General features: G+C 48.0%; 1 protein-coding gene and 1 long non-coding RNA gene across 3 annotated transcripts in view; one reads left to right on the top strand and one right to left on the bottom strand.

The window, feature by feature from the left end:
- The window catches only part of LOC137413496 (uncharacterized), a 164,308-nt gene that overhangs the window by 136,323 nt on the left and 4,739 nt on the right, over positions 1-23,246 (bottom strand). The gene's annotated exons all lie outside the window — the stretch shown is intronic.
- The window catches only part of LOC137413421 (interleukin-1 receptor-associated kinase 4), a 47,974-nt gene that overhangs the window by 5,987 nt on the left and 18,741 nt on the right, over positions 1-23,246 (top strand). The window contains exons 2-7 of one of the 2 annotated variants that reach the window (XM_078769905.1): positions 836-1,291; positions 10,330-10,475; positions 10,625-10,888; positions 11,245-11,405; positions 13,210-13,274; positions 20,487-20,601. In XM_078769905.1, coding sequence (XP_078626031.1) covers positions 936-1,291; positions 10,330-10,475; positions 10,625-10,888; positions 11,245-11,405; positions 13,210-13,274; positions 20,487-20,601 — 1,107 coding nt within the window. In that variant the 5' untranslated portion in view covers positions 836-935. The remainder of the gene's footprint in view (positions 1-835; positions 1,292-10,329; positions 10,476-10,624; positions 10,889-11,244; positions 11,406-13,209; positions 13,275-20,486; positions 20,602-23,246) is intronic. The other variant, XM_078769906.1, reaches the window with a different exon arrangement.

Below are 23,246 nucleotides of genomic sequence, written 5' to 3' on the forward strand. Positions count from 1 at the left end.
ACGATGCTCGGTGTTTTTCCATTGCCTTCCCAGTATTCGGAATTTGTTCAGGGTACCAGCGTTATCTTGCCTGCTCTCCATGTATGACACCATGGGATCATTAACATCCACCAACGAATGACAACAGATGGGACATTCAGCTTAACGCCCGTTCGAGGGACAGCACACGCATTGATGTATCGCCTTGCCTGTGAAACACCAGGATGACAGTTTATAGCCAGGCCGAGATTCAAAACCGGGCGAGACAATGCAGAAGTGAGTGTATGTACCGCTTGTCTAGCCTGCAATCCCATGCAATATGAACCACCTTTAGAGGCCATTTTTCCCCGCAGAGCAGGGGTTGGCCTTTTTTGGGCATCGTGGTCCCCTTTTTGAAGCAATATTTTATGGCCGGATGCTCTTCCTGCCGCGAACCCTGTTAGTCACCTCTTGCGACACACAGGGAATTACCAGTGAGCTGGTACTCAATTTGCCGACCTCGGAAGGATGACAGGCTGAATCAACCCCCCTGGCGTTAATTCAGCGATCGACCGGGATTCGAACCCAGGATCCTAGGATCCCAAGCCGTCACCCTAACCGCTAAGCCAACACCAGGCCAATCCCATGCAATATATGGATTTGTATAGGTAAGTATATGGAGATAGAGATTTGAAATAAGTCCAACTGCTCTGCCATAAATCAATCGAGGATTCTGTACTTTATGCAAAATCGGAATACAGTATTTCCTTTTGTTCCCGTTATGATTATTGTTTCTTGTACCCCGATGTTCAGCCATAAATTTGGTGTTTTCTCGGTATCACTCACTGACATCAGGCCATTGTGTGCCCGTTCCTAGTGAGCCGGACGTCTCCAATCTGCCCTCTTTTATCAAATCAAGTATCCATTAAGATCGCGTTCTACATAATAGATGCTCTGTACTTGGTTTGACCATCACAATGGCCATGGCTGCAGCTGAGATGAAAAAAGGGAAAGCAGTGGCTGCCAGTAGCAGCAAGAACACCTCAAAAGTTAAAGATTTCTGGTACAAGAACATCTGCGGGGAAATTAGAAGCCCAGCAGGCGCTGCAGAGGCAGATGCACAGACATTTGCAGTCGAAAGTGTGGTTAGTGATCAGGTGAAAGTGGAGGCAGAGAAGCAACAAGAAAAGTACAAGGCTTTTTTGCGATCCCTGCGGCCCAGCGAGTTACATGGCCTGGCCGGCCTGTTGGACCCTGACGACAACTGGCGCGTATTGGCTGCACATATTCGGAACTCTGGGGGAGAATTGCGCTACAGCATGGTGCATATCCGGTAAGGTGCCATTCTGTTGTTTTCTTTCCTCGAAACATCAATTCCCTGTGGGAACAGCCATGGGGTGTAGGGGGGGGGGGGGGGGGGGTCATGTTATTGATAATATGATTATTACAGTTTGCTTTTATCAATATTGTTACCTCCACCACCAAAGGTGGATGGAGGTTATGTTTTCACTCCTGTCTGTCTGTTTATTTGCTACTTGGCAGAAAAAAACCTTTTTTTTTGGTGTGTGTGTGTGTGTGTGTGTGTGTGTGTGTGTGTGTGTGTGTGTGTGTGTGTGTGTGTGTGTGTGTGTGTGTGTGTGTGTGTGTGTGTGTGTGTGTGTGTGTGTGTGTGTGTGTGTGTGTGTGTGTGTGTGTGTGTGTGTGTGTGTGTGTGTGTGTGTGTGTGTGTGTGTGTGTGTGTGTGTTTTTTTTTTTTTGTCGTCGTCGTCTGTCCGCTCACTTATACTTGCCTACAGGTGTCACAATTTTAAACCGAACTTCACCTAATGATAGAGTTGGTGGTCCAACAGAATCCTATTTATTTTTAGGTCAAAAGGTCAACATAGGCCAAAGGTCAACCACTTTTCTTCGAATTTCTAAAGTCCTCAATTTTCAACCGCTTGACTTGAAATTTGAATCGAATTTGCATATCAGCTAACTGAATTCAGCCACCAACTATTTTTGAGGTCAACATATGTTACCAGGTCCACATAGGCCAGCCACAAGGTCAACAACCTTTTCAAATTTGTAAAATCCTCAATTTTCAACCAATTGACTTGAAATTTGAATATGATTTTCATATCAGCGAACTGAATTCAACCAACAAATATTTTTGAGGTCAACATTGTTCACAAGGTCAACATAGGCCAAAGGTCAAAAACGTTTTTCAAATTTCTAAAAGCCTCAATTTTCATCCACTTGAATTGAAATTTGAATAGGATTTGCATATCAGTTAACGTAATTCAACCAACAACTATTTTTGAGGTAAACATAGGCCAAAAGATCAACATGACCAAAGGTCAACAACATTTTCAAATTTCTAAAATCCTCAATTTTCATCCACTTGAATTGAAATTTGAATAGGACTTTCATATCAGCTTACTGAATTCAACCACCAACTATTTTTGAGGTCAAAAGGATGCTCTACCGAGTGCCATTCTACTTTGTTCTCTTTTGCCAAGTGTCGCTCTATGAGTGATTTTTTTATTTGTTTGTTTGTGAACAAGATATCTCAAAAATGTTTTGGATGGATTCGGACGCCATTTGGCAGAGAGGTAGTGTGTGTGACAAGGACGAAATGTTTACATTTTGGTGAAGATCTGGATTCGGATCTGGCTAGTATAACTTTTTAAGTGATTCTTTACCATTGGGAGATAGGGCCAAAAACGATATAGCAGTAGATCTCAAACATTTGTTAACGGATTTGGACGAAACTTGGTGGACCGGTTGGGTGTCTGACAAGGACGATTTGATTCGATTCTGGTGAAGATCTGAATATGGATTCGGATAAGAGAATTTAATTTTTAAGTGATTCTTCACCATTGAGAGATTGGGCGAAAAGCTATTTATAACATGATATTTAAAAAAGTTATGGACGAGTTATAACTAAACTAGGTGAATGAGTTGGTTTGGTGACAATAACAAGCCGATTAGATTTTGGTTCAGGTCCGAATCCAAGATCCGGCCTATCAGTGGGATACAAAACATAAACTGGTCAGCGGAGGCGGAGGTATGCGCTCTCCTAAGTGCCGTTCTAGTTGTTGTTATTACTATTGTTATTGGAAGTGGCCTCGAAAAAACGCCATGATAATGTGGAACGACGCACAAGCTGCTATCTTTACACCTTAACATGGCATTTTCCCAAAGTGGGAAACATGGGAATTCCTCTGGATTTTTTGCAGTCGAGTCTAAAGCAACATAGGCTAAGGGGGTGCGAAAATAAGGGGAATGTCTCTTCTTACTCGTGATGCAATTAATTGTTCTGAAGTATCAGTCGTAATGCCCTCTGACACCAGCACCTGCAGTGGCACACATTTATGTGCAATTTCCATTGGCCCCGCCTTCAGAACCCAAGGAGGGCGCAGGGAGTGGGCAAAGCAAGTAGCTTCAATCTTTATCTCATGAACCTTAGTCCTCCTGGCAAGTTTGGTTAAGATTGGAGAAGTAGCGAACGAATGCATCATCCACAGACATGCAGAGCTAGACAGACAGACAGACAGATACCAACGCAGATTCTCCAGAATTCTCCAGATACCAACGCAGACAGATTCTCCCGAGCCCATCTCTCTCTGTACCCACCTTACCCAGTCGAACCCAGCTGCTCCTGGACTCTCTCTCTCTCTCTCTCTCTCTCTCTATCCTTCTCTCCTGACAAAGTGGAGAAGTTTTTGTCAAACCACGACTCTGATTCTGCAACTGGACCAGACGGCATCAGCCCACGGGTCCTAAAATCCTGCTCTGCTGCTCTATCTAACCCTCTCTCTGTTCTCTTCACCTTCTCTTTTGCTCAAGGTCATCTGTCATCTGCTTGGAAATCGGCCAACATTACCACTTTACACAAAAAAGATGCTAAAACAGATCCTTGCAACTACAGACCAATCAGCCTGCTCCGAATAATCAGCAAAGTCATGGAATCTATCATCGCTTCGAACATCAAATCCTTCCTCTTCTCCAATGACTTGATCTCTGATCATCAATTTGGTTTCAGACCAGGTCATCGACTCTGGACATTCTGCTTCTGCTGTCTCAACAATGGATGGAGGTCCTCAATGCCAAACAGGAAATCAGAGCCGTCTCCCTTGACATATCTCGTGCCTTCCATACGGTCTGGCGCCCCGCTCTGCTCACCAAACTCTCCTCTTATGGTATCCATGGAAATCACCACGCATGGCTTGTGGACGTCCTCTCTGGTCGTAGTCAATGTGTGGCCCTGAATGGATTTCTCTCATCTCCCCTGCCTGTTCAGGCTGGAGTTCCCCAAAGGCAGTGTTCTGGGCCCTGTGCTTTTTCTGGTCTTCATCAATGATCTATCTGACTCTCTGGAAAATCCTCTCTCTGCCACTCCATACGTCATCCCTCAGCTCGGCAGTCTGCAGCCTCCTCACTCTCTGCAGACCTGGACAAAATCACCGACTGGTCAAACAAGTGGAACATGTCTTTCAATCCTGACAAATCTCACACTCTCACGATGTCTCTCCGAAAAGATTGACTGGACAACCCTCCCATCTACTGTCTCAACAATCCTCTCCAAGAAGTTCTGTCACTCAAGCCAGTTGCCGACTGGGCATCCTCCATTGTGCGAAGTCCTTCCTTAGCACACCTGAGCTCCTCACCACATACAAGGCTTTCATCCGCAGCTCAATGGAATACTGTCCTCCCCTCTGGGCCGGTGCTCCTGCCTCACACCTAGCTCGGCTTCACGCTGTTGAAATCAAAGCTTTCAGAATCAATGGAATCTCCCGCGATGAAGCTAACTCCGAGGGCCTTTCACTCACTCACCGCAGGCAGGTTTTTTGTCTTTCTGTCCTCTACCGACTCCTCTCCGGCCTAGCTCCCCCTCTGTGCTCTGCCCCCTAAATCTCTCTGTGCTCTGTCCCCCAAATATTCCTACAGGTTGCACAAGATCTGCCAGCAACCTGCTTCTGGGAAAACTGCCAAAATCAAGACTCTCTGCTCACCTTCACTCTTTCATTCCTCTTTTCTCCCACCTCGGGAACAAACTCCCTCACTCTCTTCAATCCCACTCCTCCCTCCAGGTCTTTAAAACAGCTGTTCACCACCATCTCTTATCTTCCCACATCCAAAACCTTGATCTTTTCTACCCCCGTTAATTCGCCCCACATCCACTTTCTTGAAATACCAACTTCTTTCCTGTAAGTCTTAGCAGTAGTGTCCAGTGGTTTATACCTCTCCCGCCCTCCGCCCCTTTTCCCATGCCTCTTCCCCCCAAGCTATCTCCCGATGTCCCTGTTCTCTACTGTTCTCTACTGTTGTATTTGTGTACTTCCCTCTCCCTCCCCATCTTGTCTCCCACTCCCTTTATTATATGTTTTATGTATCCATTTTATTTTGTGATTAATGTTAGCTCTTACACGAGCCTCGATCTTGTATACAAAAAAATACAAAGAAAAAAACACCACATGTATTGTAGTGAAGGAGCAGCGCTCCTGCTTGAGACGGACGAAGTGACGGACAAGACACAAACTCGTCCGAGAAGATGTTTATTGTATAATCATCTCGGGAACTCTGAAAACCCGTTTATCGGGTTCGCATATATATATCCAAACCAAAAAGCATACATCAGAACCAAAGCCACGCCTCTCAGGCGAGGCACGCTTTGGTGGTCATGTGACCGACAGGTGCAAAGGATTATAACCTCGGCGCCGCGGTTTGGCCGCCGGTTACGTCACCGGCTTGGGCCAGGAGATACTGTTGCTGGTCTCGAGCTTTGGGGGACCCATGGGTCGCTACACACGCCCCCCCAGAATCGACTTGGTCCAGGAAGGTCAACCTGAGCGAAACGACCCCTGGCTGGTCGCGGGGGGTGGGGGAGCCGGCTTGAGGCGGTCCACCGAAATCCGGTCCGCCCGGCCGCCGATGCTTATGACGAAGGACTTGTTGTCCCGTCGTAGGACCAGGAAGGGTCCGTCGTATGGTGGCCGGAGCGGCCCCCGGTGCGTGTCGTGGCTCACAAAGACGTACTCCGCCGTGCGGAGTGCTGGGGGGACGTAGGATTGGGGGTCGCCTTGGCGGGACGTGGGCACCAGGGCGAAACGTTGGGCGGCCTCCTGGAAGTCCATGCGCTGGCGCGCGGCGGACCAGGGGCTGGTGGCGTCGGGCACGAACTCGCCCAGGACACGGAGGGCCTGGCCGTACACCAGCTCGGCGGTGGACGCCTGGAGGTCCTCCTTTGGAGCCGTGCGGAGGCCCAAAAGGAACCACGGGAGCCGGTCGGCCCAGCCGTCGTCCTGGAGGCCGGCCATGAGTGCGGCCTTCATGGAGCGGTGGAACCGCCCGCACAACCCGTTGGCCTGGGGGTGGTAGGCCGTGGTGCGGTGCAGGGTAACGCCCAACATGCGGGCGACCGCGCCCCACAGTTCGGTCGTGAACTGTGGGCCGCAGTCCGACGAGATGTCCGCCGGTGCGCCGAAATGCGCGACCCAGGTGGCGATGAACGCCTGGACCACGTCGGCGGTGGTGGTGGAGGCGAGGGGCACGGCCTCCGGCCACCTGGTGGTCCTGTCCACCATGGTAAGCAGGTGGGTGAACCCCTGCGATGGGGGCAGGGGACCCACCAGGTACACGTGGACGTGGTCGAAACGTCGCTCGGGCACGGTGAAAGGAGCCAGCGGAGCCTGGGTGTGACGGTGGACCTTGGCCCGCTGGCAGGGTGTGCAGGTGTTGGCCCAGTCGCGGACGTCCCGTCGCAACCCATGCCAGACGAAACGTGCCGACACCAGCCTCTGGGAGGCCTTCCGGCCCGGGTGTGAGAGGCCGTGGAGCGAAGAAAAATGCGACGCCGCCAGGTGACCGGCACAACGGGGCGAGGTCGGCCTTGGGAGACGTCACAAAGCAGGACCGTGTCCGCGAAGGGGACGTCAGCCAAGCGGAGGCCCGTGTCCGCCACCCGGAGCGCCTGCACCGTGCCGTCGGTGGCCTGGTCCGTCGCCATCAGGGCGAAATCGACGCCGGGGTGGACGGCGTTGGCGCCGGCTCGAGAAAGGCAGTCGGCCACGGCGTTGTCCTTTCCGGCGACGTGCCGGATGTCCGTGGTGTATTCCGACACGGCGGAGAGGTGGCGCTGCTGGCGGGCCGACCACGGCTCCGTGACCCTGGCCATGGCAAAAATCAATGGCTTGTGGTCGACAGAGGCCGTGAATGGGCGGCCCTCCAGGAGGTGGCGAAAATGGCGGACGGCCAGGTACAGCCCGAGGAGCTCGCGGTCGAAAGTGTTGTACTTCAACTCGTTGGGCCGGATTTGCCGGCTGAAGAACGCGAGCGGCTGCCAGGCTCCGTTTACCCATTGCTCATGAACCGCGCCCACGGCGTAGTCGGAGGCGTCCGTGGTGAGGGCGATGGGAGCATGGGGTACCGGGTGGGCCAGCAGCGTGGCATTGGCGAGGGCCCGTTTCGCGCCTGTGAAAGCAGCGTCCATGTCCGTGGACCAGACGACGTCGCGCTTCGCCGGCTGGCCGCGGAGGGCGGTGTACAAGGGCCGCATGAGTTGCGCAGCTCGGGGCACGAAGCGGTGGTAAAATTTCACCATCCCGAGGAACTCCTGCAGCGCCTTGACGGAGCGGGGGCGCGGGAAAGCGGTGATGGGCTCGACTTTGGCCGGTAGCGGCACGGCGCCGTTCCGGGTGATGTGGTGGCCCAAAAAGTCGATCGTCGCCGCACCAAAGTGACATTTGGCCGGGTTGACGATCAAGCCGTGCTCGCTGAGGCGGCCGAACAGCATCCAGAGGTGGAGGAGGTGCTCGGCTCTGGACGTGCTGGCGACGAGGATGTCGTCCAGGTAGGTAAAGAGGAACGGCAAGTCGCGCAGCACGCCGTCCATCAGGCGCTGGAACGCCTGTGCCGCGTTTTTGAGGCCGAAGGGCATCCGGAGGAATTCGAAGAGGCCGAAAGGTGTAATAACGGCCGTCTTGGGGATGTTGGCCGGGCGGACTGGCACCTGGTGGTACCCCCGAATCAGGTCCACTTTTGAAAAAATGGTCCGCCCCGCCAACCGGGCGGAAAAATCCTGGATGTGCGGGATGGGGTACCTGTCGGGGGTAGTGGTGTCGTTGAGGCGGCGGTAGTCGCCGCATGGCCGCCCCCGGCTTCGGGACGATGTGCAGCGGCGAGGCCCAGGCGCTGTCGGAGCGCCGCACGATGCCGAGGCGCTCCAGCGCGGCGAACTCGGCCTTGGCGACGGCGAGTTTGGCTGGGTCGAGACGGCGAGCTCGGGCGTACACCGGCGGGCCCGTAGTGGGAATGTGATGCTCGATGCCGTGACGCACCACGACGGCCGAAAACGTTGGTCGCGTGAGGGCCGGGAACTCCGCGAGGAGACGCGCGAAGTCGTCTGCCAACGGGAGGACGCAGGAAAGCTCGGTGGGCGCGGAACGGCTCAAGGCGCACGCCAGCGAGCTGAAAGTTTCGGCGTTGACGAGACGCCGACGTTTAACGTCGACCAGCAGCCCATGGGCGCAAAGGAAATCGGCCCCGAGCAAAGCCATGGGGAAGTCCGCCGTCACGAACTCCCAGCGAAAGAGCTGGCTGCCGAAGCGGAGGGCGACGGTGCATGGGCCGAAGGTGCGGATGGCGGAGCCGTTGGCCGCGATTAAGGAGGGGCCGCAAATGGCGGCCCGCCTGTCCTCCGCCGAAGCGGGAATGACGCTCAGCTGAGCGCCGGTGTCGCAGAGAAAACGCCGCCCCTACGCTTGCTCCGCGATGAATAGCAGGTTTCCGGAACGGCCGGCGCTCATGGCTGGTAGTGAGCGCCGGCCCGACCGTTTCCCGACTTGCCGAACGTGCACGGGGGTCGACATGATCGGGGGTCGACATGATCGGGCCTGCCGCCCGAACCTGGCGTGGAAATAACACCAGGCCGGGTCTGGCGCGGGCTCCGGTCGACGCGTCGGGACCGGGCGACGCGGCGTCGCCGCTGCCAGTCGCGCCGGCCCGGCGGCCTCCGGGAAGGAAGCTGCGTCGCGGGCGTCGGGCGGGTGGGCGGGAAACTGCGCCGCGGGCGCCGACTGGGCGGCGGGCGGGCTCCCGGCAGCCACCCCGACGAGCTGGCTCGCCGCTCCGACGAGCTGGCTAACCGAATCGATCTTGTCGGCCTCCCTGGCGAGGTCGCGGGGGTTCGTGATGGTTGTGCTTGCCAGGGCGACCTGGGCCGGGAGCTGGCGGAGAAAAAGCTCTTGGAAAAGGAAATCCGAGGGATGTTCGCCGAGCAACGCGAGCATGTAGTCCATACGTTCGGACGGGCGCGTATCGCCGAGCTCAGGAAGGTCGAGCAGGCGTCGTGCGCGTTCAGCCGGGGAGAGGGCGAAAACGCCCAGAAGAAGTGCCTTGATGGCGTCGTACTTGCCGTCAGCGGGCGGGCTCTGGAGGAGGCTCAGGCAGCGGGCGGCGGTCACGGAGCCGAGCGCGGTGACCACGTAATGGTATTTCGTGGTGTCCTCCGTAATGCCACGCAGGGCGAACTGGGAGTCCGCCTGAGCGAACCAGACGGCGGCATGTGCTTCCCAGAAAGTGGGCAGTTTGAGGGACACTGCCGTGTCCATCACGTGTCGTAAACTCGGGGTCACCAGTGAAGGAGCAGCGCTCAGACGGACGAAGTGACGGACAAGACACAAATTCGTCCGAGAAGATGTTTATTGTATAATCATCTCGGGAACTCTGAAAACCCGTTTATCGGGTTCGCATATATATATCCAAACCAAAAAGCATACATCAGAACCAAAGCCCCGCCTCTCAGGCGAGGCACGCTTTGGTGGTCATGTGACCGACAGGTGCAAAGGATTATAACCTCGGCGCCGCGGTTTGGCCGCCGGTTACTTCACCGGCTTGGGCCAGGAGATTCTGTTGCTGGTCTCGAGCTTTGGGGGACCCATGGGTCGCTACAGTAGTATGATTCCCCAACCTATCCCATACCCTACCTTGTCCTCCTCCATTGTTGCTCGGTGGTTGAAAGGACCACGTAATAGAGGTTATTTTGCAGACTTTTAATATAAAGGGAGTTCAGGGTGGGGGGAGGTCCCCAAATTACTTCCTTGTAAATGTTTACCATGTAGCACCACTCACAGTGGTCGTATAACCCTAACAAGTCATTCCTTCCGAAATTCTGGGGAAATTAATTAGAGAGGTTGCTTTGGAGTGAGTCCTGGTATAATTAATTTTCAAGACAATGGCCAGTCGACAAAACTTGCATTGTAACCTGACTTGACCGTGCCCTGTTTGTGCAAACAAGTCATTTACAGCCACCGACTAACAGCAAAATTGATCAATGGTTTACTCCTTTTGTTTTTATTTTTCCAATTGAGGCCTGCTTTCTTTTTCAAGGAAATTTGAGGATGTACGAAGATCCGGAAGAAGCCCCACAGTGGAGCTACTTTGCGATTGGGGCACAACGAACATCACAGTAGGCCAGCTTCATCAGGTGCTGTGTGAATCTGGTTTCACAAGTGCAGCCGTCACCCTTTTGCCTGGTATGTAATTGCCGGATGGCGGAGGTAGGGTGTGAGCGGAGGATTTGTGTGGTTACACTACCTGGAAAAAAAATGATGTAAGCTTTTGCTTTATATTTTATGAATAAGTGCAAAAATAATGTAGAGACATAATATTTCCTCACCCGTAGGGGTCCCTTTACCTGACGCCGCTCCCTCAGAAAAAGCAGATTCACACAGCATATGGGTGGTCCAGTGCTCGGATGATCTACTGAAGAAGGAAAACATCGATGCGAGGCAGCCATGTTCGTCTAACACCAGGGCAGCTGCACCTACAATGGTCTGTGCTGAACCTTGCAACGACTTCCTCAAAAAGAATGAGCACTTATCAAGTAACTTCTGTAACAGAACCCATTCAGACACTTGCGGAGTGACGGAGGTCGAGGCCTATGGAGGTTTGTTGCACACGACTAAAGTTTGTGGACAAGCTTTACGCACATCACAGTTACGTCGGTAAACATTATGACACAGAGATGGTTTTCTTTTACCTGAGTTTTCATTAGTTGCATGTGTTCAGCTTTAAATGTTTTCAAATACCTAAATGCAAACCATGTGAGACCTTCCATTGGATTTATACATTGTATGTCCCTGCTAATGCTTTTCTTTCTCTCTCTCTCTCTCTCTCTCTCTCTCTCTCTCTCTCTCTCTCTCTCTCTCTCTCTCTCTCTCTCTCTCTCTCTCTCTGTCTCTCTGTCTCTCTGTCTCTCTGTCTCTGTCTCCCTCTCTCCCTCCTCTTTCATTTGTGAGCAAGACGTGCAACCAGTGGAATTTTCCACTCTCCTCCGCATCACAAAAAACTTCAATAATGATCCGGTGAAGGAAGGGGGCAGCTGGCTCGGCGAAGGGGGCTTCGGAGTTGTCTACCTTGGCCACCTGTATGACAAGTTGGTTGCAGTGAAAAAACTCTCCAACGTAAAGTATTATGACTCAGTGATATTTAACCGAACTTGGTGCTAAAACTTTGTTGTACTTTTGACTAGTATGGTTGTTCCATATGAAATGTCATGTGTGGATGTGGGTGGATGGTGGAGTGGTTGGGGGAGGGGCGGAGTGGTAATTCAATTGAACTGAGATTTAATAATCATTGAAAATTATTTGCTGTTTGAGTTCAATTGTACCGCGATGTAAGCCATAAATAATGCGGAAGTGGTGGTCGCCTTCCTGGTGTGGCATCATGGCTAATCGTGAAGAAGAAGATTTCAACTTTTAATCGCAAAATTCCCCTATTTATAAATCGCAAATCGAAAAAAGACACATCATATCTATTTTGTAGGGTATCAAGGGAGAGATTAGCATCAAGGTGGTCTGAGCATTTGGGTTCCTCTTCAACATTCATAAATGCCATCATTGCTGGCAGACGGGTCCTTTGGTTTTATGCCTTTCCCAAGGGATGGCAGACACATTGAGGCCTCGCCCTGCCTGCAGACACTATATCGTTGTGTAGAGATTCTAAGCCAGGCTAGACAGCTCAGAGGGGAGTGTGTCTCACGGTTATCCTACCTGCCCTTTCAGTAAAGAAACCAGAAGCATAATTACCCCATAGGTGCGAAGTGAAAAGCAGGATTAAGCAATTGGTTCAGTTAATCTGTAAGTCTGTCTGCAGACATCAGTCTATGATTGAGGAACTACTCGATTTTAATTGAATGTTATATTTTGAATACTGTAGAACATGAATCGGAACACGAGCCTGCGGTTTAGCAGCACTTTGCCTCTGAAATTGGCAAAATGCATGGAACCTCATCTCAGTCATGCATGCGCAGAGAGGAAGGAGTAAGATAACTTTTTTAGTCTGTCTGACGTCGTCATAAAGGACACAAACATGCACGAATAACTAACGTGTTAAATAAGGTGTTGTAGAAAATGGTATATCAATGGCGATAAACTTCCGAAAAAAGTTTGTCTTTTGTTTTTCTCTAATATACAGCCTTTAAGACCTTTATTTTATTTCAATTGAATTATATACTTAAACACTGTAGACCACAAATTGTCATCTTGGCGCTTTCCAAAACCTTCTGTTTAGCAGTACTTGGAAAAGTTTTTACTCCATCTCATGCCCTGAGGGCAGAGTGACTGTGAGATTCAGCATTCATGCCCTGAGAGCAGAGTGACATTCAACATTCACACCGTCTCATGCCCTGGGGGCAGAGTAACTGTGAGCTCCAGCATTCATGCCTTGAGAGCAGAGTAACTGAGATTCAGCATTCACACCGTCTCATGCCCTGAGGGCAAAGTAACTGAGCTTCAGCATTCATGCCCTAAGAGCAGAGCAACTCAGATTCAGGATTCACTCCGTCTCATGCCCTTAGGGCAGAGTAACTGTGAGCTTCAGCATTCATGCCCTGAGAGCAGAGCAACTCAGATTCAGGATTCACTCCGTCTCATGCCCTTAGGGCAGAGTAACTGTGAGCTTCAGCATTCAGGCAAATACGGTAGCACCAGCATATAGTTACCATCCTGCCTGTTATTCAAAGTTCACGAACAAAACTAATATAGATCGTGCTCTGAAACGCTAACCAAGAGTTGTAAAGACCTTTTCCATGTCCTTTTTCTCAAGACTGTGTGGGGCAAGGTGTTCTATGAACTCGTTTATTATTATTATTTGAGCAGATAAAAATCCAGTTAATTTTTGTCCTGTTTCATGTAACAATGACTGGATTTTAAACATCGCATCATTATGTGTGACTGCTGGTTATATTAATTGTGGTTTTCTCCACAGCAGTTTGAAGAAGGCTCTGACGTAATGAGGAAACAGTTCCGACAAGAAATCCACACATTGGCCAGGTAGGAAACAAAAAAATGTTTCAGATAAAACAAGGATGAACTGAAGGAGATGAACAAGTGGAAGGAATGTATGGAGGCAAAAGGTCTGAAGGTGAATATCGGAAAGACGAAGGTGATGGCAAGTGGTAAAGCATGTGGTGATGTGGAAAGAACTGGGAAGTGGTCGTGTGCTGTGTGCAGGAAGGGTGTCAGAGTGAACTCCATTCAATGTACAATGTGCGCTGAGTGGGTTCATCAAAAATGTAGTGGTCTGAGAGGGTCATTAACCAGTGTGGCAGCTACATTCAAGTGTAAGGTGTGCACAGAGGGAGCTGCAGATGGAGGAAATGTTGAGTTGGATCGTGGAGACTGCGTGAAGCTGGAAGGTGTGAAAACATTTTGCTACGTAGGAGACATGCTAAATGGAGAAGATGGATCAGACTTGGCAACGGTTGCTAGAGTGAGGTGTGCATGGAAGAAGTTTCGGGAACTGAGTGGCGTGCTGACGAGGAGGGGAGTGTCGTTGAAGCTGAAAGGGAAAGGTGTGTGCTGTATGTGTGAGAAGTGTTATGATTTATGGGAGCGAGACATGGGTAATGAACGTAGAGCAGCAACGAAGGCTGGAAAGGGTGGAAATGCGAATGGTTCGGGGGATGTGTGGAGTATCGTTCAGAGAAAATGAATGAATGAATGATCGTTTTAAGGCCATTTTCCCCGCTATAGCGGGGGTTAGCCTTGCGGGCCCCATGACAATCATGGTTCCCTGTTTGAGGCAATGTTTTTATGGCCGGATGCCCTTCCTGACACCAACCCTTGGTCACGCTCTTACGATGCGCAGGGATACGGTGTACCTATTCTAAACCGGGGTACACACCGGGCTCATTCATCCCAGCAAGCTGGTACTGAATTTGCCGACCTCTGAAGGATGACAGGCTGAGTCAACCCCCCTGGCGTTAATTCAGCGATCGACCGGGATTCGAACCCAGGATCCTAGGATCCTAGGATCCCAAGCCAGCACCCTAACCGCTAAGCCAACATCAGGAGAGAGAGGAAGACAAATGATGAATTGCAAAAGATGATGGGAATAGAGCCAGTGATGGATGCTGTGAAGAGAAACAGGTTGAGATGGTTTGATCATGTGTTGAGGAAGGCTGAAAGTGACTGGTTGAGAAGAGTGATGGAAATGAATGTAGAAGGAAGTGGAGGACGGGGAAGACCGAGAAAGACTTGGCTAAAGGTGGTGGAAGAAGAAATGCGGGCAAGGGGGTTAACAAGGGGAGATGCAGAAAATAGGGCAAAATGGAGAACATTGTCATGGGGCCCGCAAGGCTAACCCCTGCTCTAGCAGGGAAAATGGCCTTAAAATGCTTGTTGTTGTTGTTGTTGTTGTTGTTGTTGTTGTTGTTGTTGTTGTTGTTGTTGTTGTTGTTGTTGTTGTTGTTGTTGTTATAAAACAAGGCAAAAAATATTACCCCCAGTAGGTTGGGAAATGTTTTTAGTTTCTTGCAGAAAAATAATTAATATTGCTTTGGATTACTTACATTTTGTAACTAGCATGTGATGTTTCACAGCCAATCATTGGCCGAGAAAAACTCATGGGAAATTTTTCTTTACCAGCTTAAGCATGAACATGTTTTATACTTCTCCCCCCCCCCCCCCCCCCCCCCACCTGCTCCCCGCCTCCTTCCAAATTTTCAGTTTTCCCTTAGAGTTTACTTCTGTATCCATCTTGTCCACCACATGTGTTGCGTCCTCCCCTATTCTTCCCCAAATCCCTTATTAGTCCCCTACCGGTGTACACCGGAGGGGACTGTAGGTTTGCACGTCGTCCCTCCGTCTGTCAGTCTTACAGTCTGTCAGTCCGTCACGCAAAGAACAGTTTTCCGGACTTTTTTTCTTAATGCTAATGATTTCAAACTTGGCACATGGTTTCCTCATGATAAGTTACAGATCGAGTTCGAACTTCACGACGTTTCGATCATTTTTGACAAAGTTATGGCACTTTGAACTTTGGGAATTCCGATAATTCTGATGATCCTTAACTCAGTGCCATTTTAAGTTTTAATTTCCTTTAAAAAAGATTTTCTCTGCAATAATTGGACCGATTGAGATCAAATTTTCACCGTAGGGGGGACTCGGTCTGCAGAATATTTTAATGGTAATTATGACGTAACTGGTCACGTGGTTCGGCCGCCATATTGTTTTTCGTGAAAACACGAAAACCCCTTTTTCTCTGCAACGGCTGAACAGATCGAGGTCACGTGGTTCGACGTAACAGGTCACGTGGTTCGGCCGCCATATTGGTTTTCGTGAAAACACGAAAACCCATTTTTCTCTGCAACAGCTGAACAATGGCTGAACAGATCGAGGCCAAACTTTGCAGGCAGAATCGCATACCCATGACGAACAAAAACGTCAGTGAGCATGACGCCATGCATCACATGGTTTCAGAGTTATGACGTTTTTAAGCATGAACCTTTAAAACCGAGCCTCTCCCTCATTTTTGATCCAATCGAGGGGAAACTTCACAGATCTGTCCAGCATGTCAGTCTACTAAAATGTCTTTTTGGAATTTGCGATAGGGCACGTGGTTTGGCAGATATCGTTAATTAAACGAAAATATTTTTTTAAAATGGATATCTCTTGTTTATTCTAGAGTTCTCCTCAAGCTGCACCGCGCGCCCTCAGCCTCGACTGCGAACGTTAAAAGCGCGACACCGCGCGCTTTCGTGAGGGGCAGGGCCAAGCCGAGCAACATATATATATATACACATCGATCATTGATCGTGAACCGGAAAATATAATAAATTACTGATATTTAGCGACTCAAAAGGTTCTTTATCAACAACTTATTTTGTTGTGCTTCTGCTGACCTGTCTGTGAGGTGTATAAATCGAAGTCCCGAGTGCGAATCACAGGTGAGCCCGTCCTGAGGTAATTAGCGATTGGGAACGATTCAGAACCTGTGGGTAAATAACCGTTGGTAATTTCCCCAACAGTTCTCCGGACGACAGACTGCCGGTAGGGGACATGTATTGCAGCGCAATACTCAGAATGCTTGTTTCCTCTGCTGTTGGTGTTTTCCCCCTCTTTCTGCTGTTACGTTCTGATCCGTTCAGTGATCTCGCTCTTCCACGAGCCTCGACTTTGTATCCCTAAGGCCAAAGTGAAAATATACCACGATAGAGACTTGCACATTGATTTGTAATGTAATACATGTTTACTATGTTCACAAAGTTTTTTTTTTTTACATGTTCAATTTTATCAAACTTTACACAATGACGTTGTTACCACTATTGTCCTGACGGTCTCATATTCGAACACACATAAACACACGTAAACATACACGTAAACAGACACACACGCACACACACGCACACACACACAATACACACACAATACACACACAATACACACATACACACACACACACACACACACATATATATATACACATACATATAGACACACACACATATATACACATACACACACACACACACACACACACACACACACACACACACACACACAATACACACATACACACATACACACACAATACACACATACACACACACACACACACACACACACACACACACACACACACACACATATATACACATACATATAGACACACACACACACATAAACATACACACACACACACACACACATAAACATACATATACACACATATACACACACACCTTAATTATAAAAAAAAAAAAAAACCACCTTTAGAGGCCATTTTTCCCCGCAAACGGGGGTTGGCCTTTTTCGGGAACCGTGGTTGTTGTTGTTTTTCGGTCCCCTTTTTGAAGCAATGTTTTACGGCCGGATGCCCTTCCTGACGCCAACCCTTTTTGCCGCCTTTAACGACAAGCAGGGAATTACCAGTGAGCTGGTCCTCAATTAGCCGACCTCGGAAGGATGACAGGCTGAGTCAACCCCCCTGGCGTTAATTCAGCCATCGACCGGGATTCGAACCCAGGATCCTAGGATCCTAAGCTGACACCCTAGCCGCTAGCCCAACACCAGGGTTCCCACACACCTTAATTATTGTACATAATTAGATATTGAGAAGTAAAAGACAAATCTGACGTTTCTTGGCATGCTGCGAGAATCTCATTCTGAATCCCTTTTGAGCGCTCATAATTTGAAGTCAAGCCTCCATATCGAAGTGTTTATATTGTTGCTTTTGTTAGTTTTTGTCCATGATGCAACAACCAATCCTCCATATCGGCACAAATACCACAACATACGGTGCAATAATTCACCATTTAACTCCTATTTAACAAACTAGTGGGGTTACCCGTGGGAATCCCACGGGCATGGAGGTGTATCATTGCGATCAGTGCAGCCATTTTTGCGGTACCCGGGACAATAACCTTAGGCGGGAGTCCAAACCTGAAAATGCTGGAGACCAAGGCTGAAATTGGAAAAACAATATAGCCTATTTTACTCCAGGGGGTCCCAGGATTACCCACCCAAAATTTTGTTGCGATCGGTTTATCCGTTTTTGCGGGTACCTGGGAACGGATGGACAGATGGACAGACAGACAGACAGACAGACAGACGGACATTTGGTGAATTATAGTAAGAAGATGTAAATACAATGATGTAGTCTACGTGTCATTTCGCTTTGTTTGCTTGTATTCCAAGATGGCGGATCGCAAATGTGGTGACGTCACATGCACACCCTCTGTTAAAGGGTGAGTTATCAAACGTTATCAAAACAACATCTCGTTTGTTATTTCGATACGAGTCGTTCATTATTGGGCGAGGAGTAGGGCATCCCGAGCTTTTTAGAAGGGGTTTGAATTTGGAACACGCTGGAGGATGAGCCTGCACAACAGATTGAGGCTGTGCTACATGTCCGAAACAACCGCGTAGCGGAAACACAGAGCACAATGTGCAAGTCATGCTCGCAGAATTTGCCGGTAATCATGTATTTTCTTGTTTATCGTTGCCAAAGTTCTCGAGTATTATTGTATCCTCTCACAACACTCAGATATCTTTCTGAAAATTGATAGAGAAAAAACGGGATTTGTTCGATCGGGGTCGGGACACACAAGTCCCTAAAGAGACGCATGCGGCTCCAGAGCCACAGGATGCCGACCACTGGACTAGATGAACAATAACTGGTAATCATGACGAACTACTATAACTTTTTTTTTTTTTTTTTTTTTTTTTGTATACTGATGCTCCTACTAATGGACTTACTACCAATGCTCCGTTTGCAGCCTCAATTATTCAATTATTATAATTTATTATTAAATATTTGTTATTTAATTTAATGATATATAATTATCAAATTAAACTCTTAAATTCCTCTCTAGTCGTAGTCAACGTGTGGCCCTGAATGGGTTTCTCTCATCTCCGCTTCCTGTTCAGGCTGGAGTTCCCCAAGGCAGTGTTCTGGGCCCTGTGCCTTTTCTGGTCTTCATCAATGATCTCTCTGACTCTCTTGAAAATCCTCTCTATCTCTTTGCTGATGACTCTACTCTCTGTCGCTCCATTCCTCATCCCTCAGATCGGCAGTCTGCAGCCTCCTCACTCTCTGCAGACCTGGACAAAGTCACAGACTGGGCAAACAAGTGGAACATGTCTTTCAATCCTGACAAATCTCACACTCTTACGATGTCTCTCCGAAAAGACCGACTGGACAACCCTCCCATCCACTTTCTGAATAATCCTCTCCAAGAAGTTCTGTCACTCAAGCTTTTGGGTCTCGCTATCTGCCATGATCTTTCCTGGGAAAACCACATTTCAAATCTGGCCTCCAAAGCCAGTCGCCGACTGGGCATCCTCCGTCGTGCAAAGTCCTTCCTTGGCACACCTGAGCTCCTCACCACATACAAGGCTTTCATCCGCAGCTCAATGGAGTACTGCTCTCCCCTCTGGGCTGGTGCTCCTGCCTCACACCTAGCTCGTCTTCACGCTGTTGAAACCAAACCGTTCAGAATCATTGGAATCTCCCGCGATGAAGCTAGCTCCAAGGGCCTTTCACTCACTCACCGCAGGCAGGTTGGTGGTCTTTCCGTCTTCTACCGACTCCTCTCTGGCCTTGCCCCTCCAGCTCTCTCTGGGCTCTGTCCCCCAAATATTCCTACAGGTCGCACAAGATCTGCCTGCAACCCTCTTATGGTTAAACTGTCAAAATCAAGACTCTCTGCTCACCTTCACTCCTTCATTCCTCCTTTCTCCTGCCTCTGGAACAAACTCCCTCACTCTCTTCAATCCCACTCCACTCTCCAGGTCTTTAAAACAGCTGTTCACAACCATCTCTCATGATGGTTCACTACCATCCCCCATCCAAAACCTTGATCTTTTCTACCCCTGCTAATTTCACCCCAACTCCACTTTTTTGAAATACCAACTTCTTTCCTGGAAGACCTTGGTGTCCTTGTGTTTTATACTTCTCCCACCCCCCCCCCCCCCCCCTTCCCACGCCTCCTCCCCCCAAGCCCTCTCCCTCCCACACATCTCCCTGCTCTCAAATGTTGTGGTTGTGTGCTTCCCCTTCTCTCCCCATCTTGTCTTCCGCTCCCTCTTTTTATATATTTTGTTTGTGAAATAAATGTTAGCTCTTTCACGAGCCTCGATTCAGTATACAAAAAAAAAAAAAAAACTCAATTATTTAATAATATATAATTATTAAACTCCCTCACTCTCTTCAATCCCACTCCATCCTCCAGGTCTTTAAAACAGCTGTTCACCACCATCTCTCATGATGGTTCACTACCATCCCCCATCTAAAACCTTGATCTTTTCTACCCCCGTTAATTCACCCCAGATCCACTTTCTTGAAATACCGACTTCTTTCCTGGAAGTCCTAGCAGTGTCCATGTGTTTTATACCTCTCCCACCTCCCCCCCACCTTCCCATGCCTCCCCCCTCACCCCCCCCCCCCCCCAAGCCCTTTCCCTCCCACAGATCTTCCGTTGTCCCTGTTCTGTGCTGTTGTCGTTGTGTACTTCCCTCTCTCTCCCCATCTTGTCTTCCGCTCCCTTTATTGTATGTTCTGTGTGTCCGTTTTATTTTTTTGTGATTGATGGTCCTCTTCCACGAGCCTCGATCTTGTAGACAAAAAATATATATATATATATTCCTATATTTTTGGGGGGTTGGCTGGGAACAGATTTTGCCCCTATTTTTTTCATGAACTGGCTGGCCAGGCTTGACATTTGAAGGATTAACTTTTTGGATCCATCTGTCTGCTTGCAGGTGTCGTCACGAGAACCTGGTGGAACTTCTGGGTTTCTCGTTTGATGGGCCGCAACTTTGCCTTGTTTATGCCTACATGTTGGGTGGATGTCTCACAAACAGGCTCACTTGCACGGTAGGCTTATTCTTTCAACATTTCCTATGTTAGCTCCTAACCAGACGTTAGCCCGGCTGGGGTTATATTTTGGGTCCTGTCCATCCGCAGCCTTTATTCAAAAACAACTGGACAAAAATTTGTCATGTTATATGCAATAACATCAGACCATGCATCAGGTAAATTATTTTGCGATTAAAAATTATTTTATGCCTCCGCTGATGAAGTCGTATTATGTTTTTGGGTTCTCCATCCGGCTGTCCATCCGTGATAGGTTTTCGTTACTGCGATAATTTGAGAATGGCTCAAGGGATCCGAGTCAATCAGTGCATATAATGAGGTAAAGATGTATATAGAATGAGGTAAAGATGACCTGATTAGATTTTGGGGTCGAGGTCAAAGGTCAGAGGTCATGTTAGGTAAAAATCCTGTTACCACGATAACTTGTAAACCAGTGATGGGATTTGACCAAAGTAGGTATAATTATATATTATGATGCAAAGATGAACTAATTATATTTTGGAGTCAGAGGTCATGTTAAGTTGCAATTATTTTGTTACCGTGATAACTTAAGGCTGAAGAGATCTAAGTCAAACTTGGCACAGATATGTATAATGATGTAAAGATGAACTGATTAGATTTGGGGGTAAAGAGGTTTAAAGGTCAGAAGTCATGTTAAGTAAATATTATCTTACCGGGCCAGCTTGTGAACCAGTGATGGGGTATTTAACAAACTTGGTACAGGTATATATGATGCAAAGATTAACTGATTGGATTGGATTATGGCATCAAAAGGTCAGAGGTCATTTTAGGTAAAAATGTGATACTTGATAACAGCTGATGGGATTTGAAATAAAACTTGGTTCAAGTATTCTAATGATGTAATAATGTGGGTGAAGGCATATATCGGTCGACGTCGTGACGTCAGAGTGCCGTTCTAGTTTTATATACACTTTCCCATTCTCACTACCAATACACAACTTTGAATTATTTATTTATATACACATTAACATCACCACTACAAAGACAAAATTTATCGATTATTTATTTATATACACTTTACGATCTCCACTACCAGCACACAACTTTAAACTTGTTTTTTTCCTGATACGTGATACACACTGCAACATATGCTTGCAGAAAACAGACTTTCTGGAATTAACCTGAGGATCCACTAACCTGACTGAGGCCCTTCAAATGTTGCCACATTTTCCATCCAATCATCATATGTATATTTTTTAATTCTCCATGGGTAGTGGCTCCTATGTTGAAAATTTTGTGTCCATCGCTCAAGTGGTTGTAGAGAAAATGAATTTAAAAGCGAATAAAGGTGGAGAAGCGAGGGGAGAAGAAAAATAAAGTGAGGGCCTCAGACAACGTTCCACTGCATAGTCAAGAATGGTTGTGGACGCCTATTGCTAGTTTATTTATCTATATACACTACCATCTCCACTACCCACTTACCACCTTGAATTGTCTATTTATTTATGCTACCATCTCTACTACCTACTTACCACCATGACTTATTTATTTATACGAGTGAGATACCAGTGCTACGCACGGGTGGGAGGCCAGAAGCAAACAGACAATGCAGAAACGGCGAATGCTAAAGCATGAAACCAATAAATTCCACATTCCTGTAGCACCTTCAGTCGCACGTCAGACATGGACAGCAAGTTCGTGAAGGACTTCCATGAAAAACGTACCCGTTGGCAAACAAACGGGTACGTTTGTTCCATACCCAGTCAATACCGAATCTGCATATGGCGATCCGCGAATTCACGTTTAGAAAGTAGAAACCGTCACCGCATTTCGTCATTTACTTGAACTCAATATCTCTTTTTTTCATTCCAAACAGCATAACTCCAATCACAAATGAAATAACATTAATATAAAATTAACTTTTAACAACATTCGTGACATGAACAAATATTTACATGCTGATGTGAAGTTCCGTACGGTTGGGTGAACACAATCACGAATTCAAAATCGTAATTGTATTCACTCAATTCCAATCATCAATTGATCCCTTAACAAAACGATTCACACGATTAACGATTTAACATTACGATTGAATGACGGTTGTATTTGGATATTATCAAACCCGCGCATTGCCATCATCTGTCCAATTCCGCATTCGCGGCAGGTACATAATTGTCATCAAAATCTAAACAGTATTTGTAGAATTTCAATAAAAGCCACATCACTGTTCATATCGGTAAATATTATTCCATCGTGTTTGGAATAACTGGAAAATTGGAAAACTTGGAAAAACAATATGGCCTATTTTACTCCCAGGAGTCCCAGGAATACCCACCCAAAATATCGTTGCGATTGGTTGAGCCGTTTTTGCGGTACCTTCGAACAGACAGACGGACATTTGGTGAATTATAGTACTTAGATGCACTTTACCATCTCCACTACCCACCTACCACCTTTAATTATTTTATCTAAATACACTACAATCTCCACTACCACTTATATTACCAACCTAAATTATTTATTTAATCATATAAATGAACAGGATTATAACTAATTAATAGACATATGTGGGAAAATTACACTCCCAGTCCAGGAATCGAACCCAGGTCCTCTGGAAAAGCGTACCAGTGCTCTGCCATCTGAGCTATCTGGGCAACCCTGACCAAGCATGCAATTTGCCCACA

This window comes from Myxine glutinosa, chromosome 1 (genome assembly GCF_964187855.1).
Source record: "Myxine glutinosa chromosome 1, kmMyxGlut1.1, whole genome shotgun sequence".
Classification (NCBI taxonomy): domain Eukaryota; kingdom Metazoa; phylum Chordata; class Myxini; order Myxiniformes; family Myxinidae; genus Myxine; species Myxine glutinosa.